Source organism: Musca autumnalis, unplaced genomic scaffold (assembly GCF_047663935.1).
Source record: "Musca autumnalis isolate F117 unplaced genomic scaffold, ASM4766393v1 scaffold_1, whole genome shotgun sequence".
In the NCBI taxonomy this organism is placed as follows: Eukaryota; Metazoa; Arthropoda; class Insecta; order Diptera; family Muscidae; genus Musca; species Musca autumnalis.
Genome location: NW_027411644.1, coordinates 327,432,421 through 327,448,104, shown reverse-complemented (window position 1 = coordinate 327,448,104; position 15,684 = coordinate 327,432,421). Strand labels below are relative to the sequence as shown.

The 15,684-nt window shown below is 34.1% G+C and overlaps 3 protein-coding genes across 3 annotated transcripts; 2 read left to right on the top strand and 1 right to left on the bottom strand.

The window, feature by feature from the left end:
* Positions 1–629: 629 nt before the first annotated feature.
* LOC141390144 (WD repeat-containing protein 36) lies at positions 630–3,962 on the top strand. The gene is made up of 5 exons (XM_073962819.1): positions 630–1,656; positions 1,724–2,045; positions 2,114–2,368; positions 2,430–2,606; positions 2,664–3,962. The coding sequence occupies exons 1-5, from the start codon at positions 826–828 to the stop codon at positions 3,854–3,856; spliced, it is 2,778 nt and encodes a 925-aa protein (XP_073818920.1). The 5' UTR covers positions 630–825; the 3' UTR covers positions 3,857–3,962.
* A 414-nt stretch (positions 3,963–4,376) lies between these two features.
* Positions 4,377–6,828, top strand: LOC141390147 (uncharacterized). Its single transcript, XM_073962823.1, has 2 exons — positions 4,377–4,616; positions 4,685–6,828. Exons 1-2 carry the CDS (start codon positions 4,522–4,524, stop codon positions 4,890–4,892), a joined length of 303 nt encoding a protein of 100 aa, XP_073818924.1. The 5' UTR covers positions 4,377–4,521; the 3' UTR covers positions 4,893–6,828.
* On the bottom strand, positions 4,893–6,103 carry LOC141390146 (protein AAR2 homolog). The gene has a single exon (XM_073962822.1). It carries the CDS (start codon positions 6,101–6,103, stop codon positions 4,976–4,978), a length of 1,128 nt encoding a protein of 375 aa, XP_073818923.1. The 3' UTR covers positions 4,893–4,975.
* Positions 6,829–15,684: the final 8,856 nt, after the last annotated feature.

Genomic DNA, 15,684 nt, shown 5'->3' with positions numbered 1-15,684 from the left:
GTTTACTTGCGGCAATTGTCAGTTTGTAGGTGAGAGAGGGTGCTGAGAGGCAAAGGGTTACCATATGCCTCACCTCTCTCTCCTACAAAATGCCAATTGCCGCAAGTAACCTCGCCCAATGTAAATTGGGACTAAATTGGGACTTTCAGTATGCAAAGTTCATACAAGTTGTGTTCCTTTACTAGGCGTTTACACACAGGCATTATTGGCAAGACAGTAGCAAAGTTACAAACTATTTTCACCAATACATTCATACTTTTCTCTATACATATTTAAAAATTTATAAATGTATTTGTGAAAAAGGTTTGTATTTTTGCTATTGTCTTGCCAATACTGGCATTTGTAAACGCAGGGTTACTTACCTGAGGTTGCCATTTTTACCATTTGTTACCAACGAAAATGTGCCACCAAATTAAGAAATGAAAACAGAACTGAAGCGGGTTCAAATAAAACATTACTATATTGGTCTGTTCCAGTACTGCAAGAATGTACTAATGTTTACTATTTTTTCGATAACATAAAGGAAAAATTTTTATCGTAGTAGAAAGTAGTAGCGAATAACGTACTTCAAACGCTCGTGTGAACATGACATAAATAGCATCAACTTTTATCGTTAAGTATCGATAGTGACATCGATTATTTGTCAGCTCTAGTTAGCACATGTTGCTCTCAGGCGGTGTTCACGACAAAACAGAGAAAACTCATAAACTGACATTTGACTACATGACAAAAACATTGGAATTCAGAAATTGATCCGCGTGTTTTTAAAATAAATTAAACAAAGGCAATAATATCAAAAGATTACACAGAAACATCCTATTTACAATGACTAATCTTAATGAAGGAGAAGAGACAACAAATCTAAGGGCGAAACAGCGCGACAGCAGTGTTATCTTCCGTCGAAATCGTGCTCTGGGTTACGTTAGCAATCACATCCCAGCCGTTGTTCGTTACATTCAGAGGCGCAAAGATAATCTTATTACAACATGTATTGGAAGATCTTTTCAAGTTTATACGGCAAGTCACTTCCGACTACTCCATGTAGGTGGACAGCATCCGGATGAAATCACTGCAATGGCTACAGATCGCTGGCACATCTATACAGCAAGTAACAAATGTATATATGCTTGGAGAGCTGGCAAGCATGTGCGTCACATTTATAGGGGCCACAGCAAAAATGTTCATTTGTTGCTGCCCTTTAATCGTCACCTGATCGCCGTAGACGAGGCCAATGTACTGAAGGTGTGGGATATTAAGGATGAGGAGGTGTACTTGGAAATACCCTTTAAAGCTGAGGAATTTCTAGTTACTGCTGTGGCTCATCCACCAACTTATCTGAATAAAATCGTATTGGGTTCCAAACAAGGTCAAATACAAATTTGGAATATAAAAGACAATCGGTTGGTATACACATTCAATGGTCACGATAGCAGAGTAACGTGCATTGAACCGGCACCGGCAATAGATGTAGTGGCAGTTGGTCACCAAGACGGTACAACTACAGTGATGAATTTGAAATATGATGAAATACTTATGGAATTCAAACAGGATTGGGGTGCTGTATCGAAAATAACTTTTCGAACAGATGGGCCACCTATAATGGCCACAGCCAGTACCAATGGTTATGTAGCTTTTTGGAATTTAGAAGAGAAGAAGGTAAGTCAACTTAAATAGACAGTGGAGAATTATGTTTGTAACTACCTACGTTTATTCACGTTCTTAGATTGCCAGCCAATTGCAGGCTCACGAGGACTCAGTAACAACAGCTATATGCTTACCCAATGAACCCTTAATCTTAACCACTTCGCCAGATAATGCTATGAAACTGTGGATATTTGATATGACCGACGGCGGTGCACGAATGTTGCGCATACGTGAGGGTCATACAGCTCCTCCATTATGTATACGTTATCACGGTATGAATGGTCAAACTATATTATCGTCCGGTGAAGACAGTTCTCTGAGATCGTTTAGCACTATATCTGAGACACTAAATAAAAGTTTCGGCAAAGCTAGCTATAATAGAAAAGCATCCAAAAAGAAGAGTAAGTAGCAACAGAGATATCAGGAGGAACGACAATTAAGTGAATTCAAACATTCTTTTTCTTTTTAGATCGATTTGAAGAGGACAGCCATCGTATGCCTCCCATTTTAGAATTTACCACAGAATTGACACGCGAAAAAGAGTGGGATAATATTGCGGCAATTCATAGCGGAACCATACAAACAACCACTTGGTCTTTCCATAAAAACCGTATGGGCGAGCATCGTTTAATACCGGCACAGTTTACTAATAAAAATCGTCAAGACTTTAAAACAGAGACTACTTGCGTTACCCTGACCCATTGTGGCAATTTTGTTATCATAGGTAAGTAGTTGTGAGTTTAATTAGACCCCCCTTATAACTAATATTTTTGAATAATTTTTAGGTTATTCCAATGGTGAAGTAGAAAGATTTAATATACAATCCGGTATTCATAGAGCCAGCTATGGAAAACCGGCCCATAAAGCAGCCATAAGAGGAATAGCATGCGATAATCTGAGTCAGGTAGTGGTGACTGGTTGCAGCACAGGTCTATTGAAGTTTTGGCATTTCAAAGATAAATGTAAGCCGTCATTTCGGTGTTTAAATTATGCAGATATTAACAAATATTTGATTTCAGTGGAAAAGCCGTTTGCCATTAAAAAACTGACAGAAGGTATTGTGCTGATGCGTTGCCATCGCGAAAGCGCAATGATAGCCATTGCATTGGAAAATTTTGTTTTATTGGTCTTGGATATGGATACCAAAGTCATTATACGTAAATTTGAGGGACATTCAGCAAAGATCAATGACGTTACATTCAGTCCCGACAGCCGTTGGCTTATTTCTGCTTCCATGGATGCCACCATCAAAGTTTGGGATATACCCTCTTCATATATGATTGATCATTTTCGGGTGGAGAGACCTTGTGTGTCCCTCACAATGTCGCCAACTGGAGATTTTCTTGCCACTGCTCATGTCAACAATTTGGGAATATACCTGTGGGCCAACAAAATGCTCTTCAACCAAATTTCTTTACGTTCCATTAATCCAACTGCAGTGGCGCCATTTGTGGGTCTACCCACAAATATGGCCGATGAATTGAGTCTTGAAGAAGCCGTTGAAGAATTATCCATGGAGATTGACGATGAGTACGAGGAAAATGAAGTATTGGGTGATGAGGTTAACTTAAATTATGAAACACCTGAGCAGCTGTCAAGAGAATTGATTACAATGTCAGGTGTTGCAGTGTCCAGATGGCAAAATCTTTTGGATTTGGAAATTATTAAGAAGCGTAACAAACCAAAAGCTCCGCCTAAGGCACCTAAACAAGCACCATTCTTTTTGCCAACCGTGGCGGGGTTAGAAATGAAATTTGATATCTCTAAGGCCAACACTGAAGAAGAAACCGAATCAAGAGTCTTTAAAACGACAAACCTAAGTAATCTTACAGCTTTTGGAAAACTTCTAGAGGAAACAGCCCTGTCTGAAGATTATGAAAAAGCTGTAACGTTCCTTAAACAAATGGGTCCTTCAATGGTTGATTTCGAAGTGAAATCATTACATCCAATCGGAGGTGGAACTGTCAAAGCTATGATACAGTTCTTAAAAACACTCAAATACATGTTTGAATCTAACAATAACTTTGAATTGGCCCAATCATACCTAAGCGTATTTTTACGTGCACATGGTACAGGTTTAATTGAATTCCCCGATGCAATTAAAACCCTAGAGGAGTTGTCCGCAGTACAGGAGGCTTCATGGCAAAAAATTGAACAAAACCTAATGTACGGTATGGGTGTAGTGGCGGCGCTGAGAAATTTTGTACAATAGATATGATGTACTTCCTTTTAGTTATATATTTAAGTTTATTTCTAGTGTTCAGCAAAATTATTAATATTGTTTTTAATAAATACATAAACTCGAACTTTTTATCGAATGCTATAGTTTTTGTCTAATGTAATTGGAATGGAAAAAGTCACAAATTAATTAATTATTAACACTCTACATAGAAAATCTTCAGCAAAAGTTTCTAGCAGAAGGTACTAATTTGTTGATTAGTCACAGGCTAACAATTGATTTCGGTTACAAATTGTCATAATTGATATCTGTGAATTTTGTCTGTTACATTATCATGTGCATTATTGATTTCCTAAAAAAGTAACATACCTAATTATATATTCTATATAAATACATATGTATATGTAAGTATTCCCATGGGTATATATTAACAAACACAGAAAGGACATGTGTATATCTGAATGTGTTTCCCACCACATCATTCAATTGTTAGCGTACCCATGGCAACAACCCATCCAAACGCACCACTAACCGACCGATTGACCACCACATAACAGAAGGTTTAGTAATTTGAAATATTGTTATAGCAGTACACCTTAGGAAATTGGTTTGAAAATTATCATCAACATCAATCATATTCATATTTGAGTTTAAAAGTAATTCAAGAAATATTCAAAATCGATTGTGGTTGCAACAAAATGAAGCATCAACAAGTAGTTGTGGATTACTGGACGATGTTGAAAACATCAATAACCTGTTTACTGTTGGCCATCTCAGGATACGTCTTGATAAAGTAAGCGTCATAAGAAATTAACACATTCACTTTCACACATACATACATGTATTTTCACCTATTTCAAGAATGGTCCAAACAATATTTTTCCTGCCCGGCTACTTGAAAAACAATCAGAAACGTTTAGAGGAGCTGGCAGCCAAATATAACTTGGATTTGGATAAAGAGCTTGCCGATGCTGAAAAAGAACTTAACGACAAAGAAAACAACGGCCAGGACAATGTTACAGGGGACGACCCTTCGAGTCTCGTTGCTGAAGCTAAGAAGGACAAATAGTTACACAAATCTTGTTTATTTTATTTTAATATTTCAATATATGTAAAGCTACTATATGTTTCTAAAAAACTAACTCGTACTTACTAATCACATTCTACCACAACTGGCATATCTTCGGGATCTTCATCCAAAAGACCTTCAAATGACCAATTCATACTGCTCTTTAGTTTTTTCGTTAAATGTTCAGCACTTTTGTGCAATCCACATACGTTTAAATTTACAAGCAACGAACGAATATCTTTATAGATACTATTATGTTCCGTGGCTTCCATTAGTTCCTCTGGTAGATGAGGCAATTGTAATGCCAGTACTTCGGCATACTTCATATACAATAATCTATATTTTGTAACTGAATCTTCTGAATGTGAAAGCAGGGACAAAACCTTTCGCCAAAATTCCAGAGATTCTATAGAGTAACCGACCAGAAAAAAGGCAAAAGAGAGCTGTATCTCTTCAATAAGTTCTTGAGATTGAAGGAAGTTTTTCAGCAATATGTCGCATGCATCTATACAATCTAGTGAGTGTTTAGAAATCTCTGCAGGTGTACACTCTTTGGGTACTCTGCTTGGGACTGTACAAAATCTGGGAGCAGTTCCTTCGATCGGCTTCAGATTTGGTAGTAAATCAGATTCATTCATTACCAATTTTGTCGCCATTGCAGGACGTGTCGCGCTTAAGGGACCACGAGGTCTCTCAGAATCCGGGCATGACTGGAGCTCTGCGTTGGTACGAATTACACCAAGGGAAGGTTGGCATCTGTCTAAGGTATTTTTGCTAACTGTGTCGGTTAGTTTTCGCCAATCATTCCAGTAACGAAAATCATATGGTGCTAAATATTTATCCAATGTCTTTAGGTTTGACCTAATCCGTTGTATTTCCAATTCTGGTTCATCCACTTTACGATCTCTTAATTCTTCATTGTCTGCATCCCATTCCTTCACCAATATCTCCTGTTCATTAAAATAGTGTGCAAATCCAACTCGGGGCGCACTATCCCCATATGGCCCAGTGGCAGCACACCAAACATGATGCGGTCCTGGCGGTATCATTTTTATACCGCGGAAATTTTCATCGGTAGTGTACGAACACAAATCTATGCCAAATTCAGTTTTCCTGGGAACGCCGGTAATGACTAGTACAGCGCCATGGTCGAAAAGCTTTTTAGCAGTTTCAGAGTCGATGTCCATTGATGAAATGTTGTTTTGATTCATGCCGGCAAAGAAACTAACTACGCGCTTTGTGTGAAATAAAAATTGCCTGAAGAAATGATAATAATTATTTGAATACCAACAAAAACAATAAGACAATAATAATAAAATAAATAATTACCTTTTGAAATTAAATTTTAATCTCTTAAAATGCAGAACTTGCTCCCTCTACTTTTCCGTACTACCCAGCTGCTACAGTACAGTACACTTCAACAACATATGTTTTGATTGTGTTAACAACAGGTGTGTTCGAATACTATTTCCCCAGCAAAAAGTTTGCATCCGTGGATGCAGTTTAATCAGTAATAGTGTACAGTACAATTGCCGTTGGAGTACATCTTTTCCTATGAATTCACTTATGAATTTTACAAGAGAGCGCGCAGCTAGGATGCACTCCATTTTCGATCCAAATCACAACTTAAGATGCAGTGCTTTGGATTGAATTTGTATTCATTCTTCGGATTGAATTTTTAATCAGTCTAAAGATGCAATAAAAATGCAAGCCAATGCGAAATATCCCAAATGTAAATAAAATGCATTTATTTTTGTGTAAAACAAGAACACAAAGAACTTTACTATATAAACACAAATTTATTAATTTATTTATTTTTATATTTTCGAGTAGCTATGATATTCATGTGGATTCTTTGTAATTATATTTAAATTGGCCATAGAATTGTAAACTGGCTTCAATTGCAAAGTAAATAAATAAATAAATTTAAAAAAAAGTTTCCATTAAATTCAATCACATTTGAGCTTACTTCCTCCGTTCTTAATTTAATCCAAGCGCATCTGATTTTGCTTCATCACCCAAAAGGTTTTTTATGTTGCCTTCCCATCACTAGTTCAGCTTTCGACATGGACTCCAGCTCCGCTCCATTAAAAATTTCGTGAATAACGGGATGTAAACTTTATTCGGAATTTATGTACAGCCCAATCATGAATATTCTTGCGGAATACAACTCTCGCGGAATAGATTTTTCTCGAGAGAACATTCCTCCTATCAAGAATAATGTGAGAAAAATAATCATTGAATTTGGCAGCACTGAAGGGTCTTTTTCATACCTTGTGGCCCTAATTGTTGTGAAAACAAAGAGAAAATGTTAAGTGTTTGTGTTTTTAGACAAAATAAACAAATTTAATCAAATAAAATACACTTTTACACATCAAAGACATATGCAGCTCAATCATGAATGAAAATTCCCTGCGGAATTTCTCTCTTTCCTCTTCTCTACTATCACAAACAAAAAATGCGCACGGAAAAACATTCCGATGGAGAAAAAGTAGGTATCATGAACGCTCTCAAACATGTGTTTTCCTCCAAAAAAAATCTCCCTTGCAAAACAGAAGGGAGATTACAAAAAAAGTTGGTATTTCCCAAAAATGTTGTAAAAACATACAAAATAAACAGTTTTCTTGGGTTTTTATACTAAAATCTTCAATTCGCGTTTGGAAATTTATTAAAAAATTAACATATTTCACAAAATAACATTAGTTTGCAAACTCGGTCACTCTCAAGTTGAGTCTCAACTTTTTGTACCGATCAACGAAGGATGGCAGAATTTTGAGCATACAAAACACCGCTTCGTTATTGTTGAAAAACATTGGATAAATGCATATTTCAAATTATTTTTATTTCAAAATTTATATTTTTCAATTTTGCCATATTTTTTATTAAAAACGCTCGTTTTTGATACATTCATGATAGTGGCAGTTCGATACCACAACGTGCTGTTTCCTTGGAATTTTACAATCTTATTTGATGATTTTCATAACAAGTAAAATCTTCTGAATTTCTTTGATGTGTAAAAGTGTTATTTATTTGATTAAATTTGTTTATTTTGTCTAAAAACACAAACACTTAACATTGTCTCTTTGTTTTCACAACAATTAGGGCACACAAGGTATGAAAACGACCCTTCAGTGCTGCCAAATTCAAAGATTATTTTTCCCCAATTATTAATGATAGGAGGAATGTTCTCTCGAGAAAAAACTATTCCGCGAGAACTGCATTCCGCAAGTATATTCATGATTGGGCTGATGGTCTGTTCCTTTACTTTAAAAAATGGTAACAGTGGCAAAAAATGGTAAAAGTGGTGAAGTGGTCTCATATAAATTGTATGCTTGTTAAAGTAAAGGAACGCTTTGCAGGTTAAAAATGGTAACCTCAGGCAGGTAAAGGAACAAAGCTATAAATACAACAAGATAAGACACTTGTTTGCTATCATTCTTCAGTGAATGGCTTTTGAATTCAAAGAACGTTTTCACACGATAAGGTTTGACTGCTCAAAAACGTGGTTTCCGTTTTGACTCTCATTCTTAATTTCCACATCTAGTGTTGCGTTTTTTAAGTCATTTTATACAAGCGTACTTTTTGAACAAAAAGAAGTACGGTTTTACATAAATGTACCAAAAAGGTTTATGTGTGTATTGTATTTGAAAATTAAAAAAGTAATTCTTGTGAATCCCATAAAATTGGGTAAAATGTATGCGTTGTTAAAATTGTTGCCTCATGCGCGCATGCCATGTAAAAAATAATGTAATAATTCTTACCACCTGAAGGTAAGATGATACCTGCGTTACCAGCGTAAATTTTTCAAGAAAGATTTTTATGAAATAGGGAAATACCTTTGTTATTAACAGGTACATAGAAGTCATGTTTTGAAGAACACCTTTATTTGTAAAAAATATGATGAAACAGGTAGATAATATCTTACATGCTAGTGTTGTATGTATGGTACTTTATGTACGTTTTCGTTCACTTACTTCCACATTTTGTTTCAACACTGACACAATTTACGAATGAGAACCAACACGGACAACGCATTTTTGAGCAGGCAAACCTTATCGTGTGAAAACGTTCAAGGTTTGCCTGCTCAAAAATGCGTTGTCCGTTTTGTTTCTCATTCGCAGACTGTGCCAGTGTTGAAACAAAATGTGGAAGTAAGTGAACGAAAACGTACATAAAGTACTTTTTTGATAAATTCGTTCGTGAAATATTTTCTATTTATTTTGTATTATACAACCATTACTTCAAGAACATGTTATGATTTTTTAATTAATTTCTTTTATAGTTTTCGTAATTGAGATTATTTTAAATGTTTTGAAAAAAAAAATGTTCGAACAGAATTGTTTGTATAAAAGAGGGCGAAAAAATCCGTCAAGGAAAATTGCCTAATCTAAATCTGGTCATGGTATAAGTAATCACCCTAACCCTGCGTTTACAAATGACAGGACAGTTGACTTCATGTACTGATTGTCATAATCCCACAACTTGCCTGTGTGACGTAGGCGTCCAGACAACTGCGAAAACAGTTGTAAAATTATGAATGAAAATCACCGATTTCTTTTTGTTTTCCGTTTACATATTTTGTTTTGTGCATATTCTTTTGTTTTCAGCACATTTGAATTATCATCTCACTTCTTTTTCACAAAAATGTCAAAAATTTGTCAACCCGGCTGTCTGTGAAAAACTGATGGACAGCTGAGAGACAAACGACAAATGTATGCATGTGTTAGTAAATCAGAGTTGTATTTGAAGACAAACTGTCTGGTGTAAACGCCTAGTTATTACGGTTGGCGTAGTCGTAGACGTTCAAGTGACGTAGACGTTGTCGTAGGCGTAGACGTTGGCGTAGTCGTAAGATACATTTTTATATGATGAAAAATTATATACAACGACATTTTTTGTCTTTTATAGCATTTTATGTCCTTAAAAAATCGAAAGAAATACATTTGTAATTTCCAGAACGCATTTCTTGGTTTAAATACAACATTTATTTCTTTTTGATACGACAAATCGGTATTACGTATGGCGTAACACGACAAATTGGTATTACGTATGGCGTTGAAATACGAGGAAAGAGTCGTGACCGATTTTGTAAACGACAGCATATAAAAATAAAAACAAATTAATTTCAAAAGAATTTTTTGGCAATGACTGTTAAAATATATTGGAAAATAACTATAATAAATACAAATTTTTCTACTTTGATTCATTTGCGTAAGATAAATTTTGTGTCTTTATCAGATGACAAACTTTCTATTGAAAATTTGTTAGAGTACTCATATAACGATTGATGCAATGTAAATTTCTTAGTTCTTGCTCAAAAGATGATTTCAAACGAATTGTTTTACAATTAAAAAATATATATTTTTTAAATTTTGTATGAGAAAAAAATTGTCGTTGTCGTAAATGTTACGTGGTACCAAAAAATATCCCTACGACAACGACTACGCCAACGACCACAAAAACGTCTACGCCAAACAATTGTTTTGATTGTAAAAACTATAGGGTTAGTTTTTCTTCTGAATTAAAAGTTTAAAAATGATCTACTAATAATTCTAATTATGTTTGTTACCAAAAGAATTCTTTAAAAATTGAAATTTTTGCTTTTTTGTTCAAAAACATACATAATACCAATTAGACGTTACGACACGTCAGCTTGCAATTTTGGATACGACAACGCCAACCGTAATAAGGGTGAATAACTGTTTCCTCACAGGTTTTTATAATATTAAGAATGTGTGTGTGCGAAATGTGTAAGAATAAAAATGTAAACAAATAATCATTTTCGTGTTAAATGCTGTAAGAAACATGATGAAATAATAAGGTGGCGTAAAATGACCAGATGATTGGTTTCAATCTGTCAAATTTTTTTGTTATTGTGAATAAATTGTATGAAAACGTAAACAAACGTTTTGACATATTGAAGAATTTTTGGCAAAAACAGAGTTGTATTTGTGTTACTTACGTGACCTGTTAAATAGATCTTGGTAAGAAGTGACAATACACACATAAACCTTTTTGTTACATTTATGTAAAACCGTACTTCTTTTTGTTCAAAAAGTACGCTTGTATAAAATGACTTTAAAAACGCAACACTAGATGTGAAAATTACGAATGAGAGTCAAAACGGAAACCACGTTTTTGAGCAGTCAAACCCTATCGTCTGAAAACGCTCTAAAATAGAGGTAATTTACACGAGGAAACAATGTTTCCTTGTTTCCTCTAAAACGTGTGTTCCGTTTTGATTCTCATTCGCAAAATTGGTCAGTGTTGGGAACAAATGTAGAAATGATTGTACAAAAACGTACAAAAGGCACTTTTGGATGGATATGTGCAAGAAATAAATAATAATTTCATAATAATTTATTTATTTTGTGTTGTAAAAAAATGTTTCTTGTAATTGTTATAGTAAGGTATTTCACTACTTCATGAATTGATACCCATTTTTTAACAATTTACGACAGGTAATACAGGTATTTTTTACCCTCATGTGTCATACTTTTTACGGAATTGTTCATGAATGGTTATTTATATTATTAACCCTTCCTTTTTACCTGTTTTTGTAGTTTTCCAAAGAATTGTTTTTTGAATATTCAGGTACAATAGGTACATAATCATTTTTGGTAACTTTATGTAAAAACGTACGTCTACCGTTCAAAAGGTACGCTTGTTAAACAGCGCAACCCTGAAAATGCAATTATGAATGAGAATCAAAACGGAACACACGTTTTAGAGGAAACATTGTTTCCTCGTGTAAATTACCTCATACACTTTTACACATCAAAGACATATTAGGTGTGTTCCTTTACCTACCTGAGGTTACCATTTGTTACCATTTTTAACCTGCAATGCGTTCCTTAACCCCGAAAAATGGCAAAACTGGAAGCAATTTTTAAGAGAGTGAGAGGGGAGAGAGAGCGAGAATGGCTTTCTCTTCTACCACAGGCTACCAGCAAAATTTCTGCAGGTAGAAAATGGCAGAACTGATTTTTCGACTTTTGTTTGATGATTATTTCACAAAATGGACGAAAAACCGAAGAAAAAGTCGAAAACTGACAACACTAAATTAAAAACTGTGAAATAAAAGACGAAAATTGATTTTTTTTATGTTTTTTTCTGACATTGCTGCCGGATCTACCATTTTTCCGTTCCTTTACTTTTCTGGTAAAAATGTTCATGAGAGAGCAAATTTGAACAATTTTGACACTTTTCTCTTTTACCACTCTTACCATTAAAAAAGTAAAGGAACAAAGCTATATACAACAAGATAAGACACATGGTACAATAAATTATAGGTAGGCCAGGTATGAAAATCGCTGAAAAACACAACCCTGTAGCCATGGCTTAAAACGTCAAATGGCATACATCAATAATAAGGGTAGATGTATCTGCATAGTTAGCCGATTTTACAAAAACATATGGATTTTAGAACTTCACTGTTTATGATAAAAGCGCCAAATAAAGTAAAATATAAAAATCACTAGCTATGCTGCAGAATATTTAGTCTGTTCCAGTACTGCTAGAAAAGACTTCCAAAAATAGCAAAAGTTATACCCAAACTTACGACAGTGAAATCTATTATCTTCTACTTGACAAGTTTGGCTGATCAAACATCAAGATTGTGGGCATCTGCTTTGCATACACATACGTTGACATTGCAGCTAGAATTTTTACAATGTTTGTAGTTTTTCAGTTCCCGTAATTTCAGAACTAATTTCAATTCAAATCAATATTTTACAAATCGTTATTTCGCAAGTATCACTATTAACCAATTTAACTTTGCCAATGCTAATAGAATTTGTTGTCCTTGTTCTCAATTTTAAGATAATATCTTACAGTGAAGTTTTTGTTGGGAAAATTCAACGATGCATCTACCTTTATTATTGTATAATGTCAACAACAGTAAGAAATGTCAACCCTGCTTTTGACAGAAGAAGCCATAAAAAGAAAAAATTGTAATCAGCTGTTAGCTGTGTCCTACCTAAGAATTATTCTACCATGTCTTGTTGTATTTATGGCTTTGTTGAATTTAACATAATGTAATGTTACGATAAGGTGACATAACATTTTTTTCTTTTATACGTTTTGTACGTATTTAACCGAATTTAACGAACCAATTGACATGGAATTATTCTTGAATAGATCCTTTTGAATTCATAAATTTCGTTTCTGATATCATTACATGAAAATTTCCTCCTTGGTTGCGATTTTGAATTGAATGCAACGTGCATTGTTTCTGTTAAGGGTAATGTTTCTATACATTGTTTCATAAACATTTTTGTTGCATGCATTAGGTGTGTCTTTTTACTTACTAATGGGCCGATTCCGTACAGCGAGGCGAGTCATGTCGCGTCGTCTATCGTCTAGGCGACAAAATTTAAACAATGCACTACGTACAGCGATAGAAAATAATCGTCGATAACAAGTTATTTTTATTTTTTTTTTATTTTATTTTTATTCGTTAGTAAAAATGAACGGCGACAGCTAATTTGTTGTCGCCGGAAAATGAACATTACGGCGACAAAATTTGACGTCGTCGTGCGACTTTTGCCATACGTAATGGAAAAATTGCAACTGGCAACGCGACACGACTCGCCTCGCTGTACGGAATCGGCCCATAAATGTTGCTGAAACATTTTTCCAGCAACTTTTCCTTTATACAACTGTCAAAATCTACAACATTAGTAATAATTATTACAAATTATCACGTAAAAAGACACAGCTATTATGTCTAGTCTTTATGTATTTATGTCTTTGTACACATCAAAGAAATTCAGAAGATGTTACTTGTTATGAAAATCATCAAATAAGATTGTAAAATTCCAAGGAAACAGTGCATTGTGCTATGGAACTGCCTCTATCACGAATGTATTAAAAACGAGTGTTTTTAATAAAAAGAAGGATTTTGAAATAAAAATATTTAAAAATCTATGTTTTTTGTTCGACCTTTTCGTAATATTATTAAAATGAATGTAATGTCATGTTCACACGAGCGTTTCAATTACGTTGTTCGCCTGTCGAACGACGTACACGAATTAACCCGTTTCCACGACACCATTCGTAATTAACAGAAACATAAACAAAATTTCCTTCATTTTTGTTTCCTTGTTTTCACGAAAATTTGAACCGAAAACACATTAAATATACATTAAATGAATAGGAAAAGCAATAGACTTTCCTTCAAATGTATCTTCTATATTTAACTACACACATTTCATTCATTTTTTCCATCAATTCCGAATAATTTTGTATTTTCAATATATTTTTTTATTTTTCTATTTTCAAAATTAAAGTGAGAGAGACATGTCAAAACAGTGTTTGTGTATACAGACTTTCAGTTATTTGTTTCCTTTTTGTTTCTGATTGTTTACGCGATTTTGAACTAATGGACAAGAAACGTGTGTGGAATTGAGAAGGAAACACAACCATCTTCCTTCTGCATCTATATAAAGTGTTTACTTCATTAATTTCCATTCATCTTTTTCCTTTTTTCTAAAAATTTTTGTGTTTTCAACAAATCTTTCAATTTTGAATTTAGACATGTCATAATTAATTTATTTCGATAAATGCTCTCATTTGTTAGAGATGGGACATATTTTATCGTTGTTCGGAGAGTATTTCTACTTGAACAACGTAGAAAAATCGTCGTTCGTTCTCAGATTTTTGTATGGGGAATCAAGTAATTTATTTGTATTTGAGGGTCGAACAACGAATAGAGAACGAACGACGTACCGTGGAAACGGGCTATTATCGAGCTTGAGGTCAATGTTGTGCTTTTATTTATTTCATATTTGTTCCAATATTTCGAAATTAAAAAATTATAAAAATTATTGCAATAATAACAATTGACGGAGGTAGTCACACTACGCTAGTTTTTAAGTTATTATTCTAATTATTTACAAATCTCCCTGAAGATGAAATTCAATGAATTTCGAAATATTGGAACAAATATGAAATAAATAAAAGCACAACATTGACCTCAAGCTCGATTACATTCATTTTAATAAAAATATTTAAAATTATACATTTATCCAGTGTTTTCAACAATAACGAATCGGTATTTTGTATGTGCAAAATTCCGCGATCCATCGTTGATCGGTACAAAAAGTATTGTCATTTTGTTAAATATGTCCAGTTTTTAATAAAATTTCAACCGCGAATTGAAGATTTTAGTATAAAAATCCAACAAAACTGTTTATTTTGCATGTTTTGTACAAAATTTTTGGGAAATACCAACTTTTTTTGTAATCTCCCTTCAGTTTTGCAAGGGAGATTTTTTTGGAGGAAAACACATGTTTGAGAGCGTTCATGATACCTACTTTTTCTCCATCGGAATTTTTTTCCGTGCGGATTTTTTCAGCCCTATTCTGAACATTCCCATGGGAACTGTTTCCCATGGGAGCGAAATTTCCCACTCCCACGTTTTCCATATTCTCAACGACGTGGGAACAGCAAAAGATAGGAGCTGAAATTTCGAAATTCGAAATCAGTTACACCAAATTATTATAGCATACTTTTGGGGGCTGTAATAGCTCATTTAGACTAGCCATAAATCCTCGACTGGATTTAATAAATCCAGTACAAATCTCATTGTATTTAGATATACATTTTTAAGAGTTTAAATGGCAGTCAGCTGATTTTTGTTCATAGCACAATTACCAAAGTAGATGCATCATCCCGTCTGATCGAATTTGAAACGTCAAATAATTTTTTTTTGTAAATTGAATTCGTCTCAAAAAGCATACTTCAAATTCCAAATTTATTGTTTAATACTGAAAATGTTAGCACATTACGC

Bases quoted from the DNA above. Each gene is read 5' to 3' on its own strand.
- LOC141390144 (XM_073962819.1), top strand. From the start codon at position 826: ATGACTAATCTTAATGAAGGAGAAGAGACAACAAATCTAAGGGCGAAA. The intron at 2,369-2,429 runs GTAAGTAGTTGT...AATAATTTTTAG, and splicing joins TGGCAATTTTGTTATCATAG to GTTATTCCAATGGTGAAGTA. The intron at 2,607-2,663 runs GTAAGCCGTCAT...ATTTGATTTCAG, and splicing joins TTGGCATTTCAAAGATAAAT to TGGAAAAGCCGTTTGCCATT.
- LOC141390147 (XM_073962823.1), top strand. From the start codon at position 4,522: ATGAAGCATCAACAAGTAGTTGTGGATTACTGGACGATGTTGAAAACA. The intron at 4,617-4,684 runs GTAAGCGTCATA...ACCTATTTCAAG, and splicing joins TCAGGATACGTCTTGATAAA to AATGGTCCAAACAATATTTT.
- LOC141390146 (XM_073962822.1), bottom strand. From the start codon at position 6,103: ATGAATCAAAACAACATTTCATCAATGGACATCGACTCTGAAACTGCT.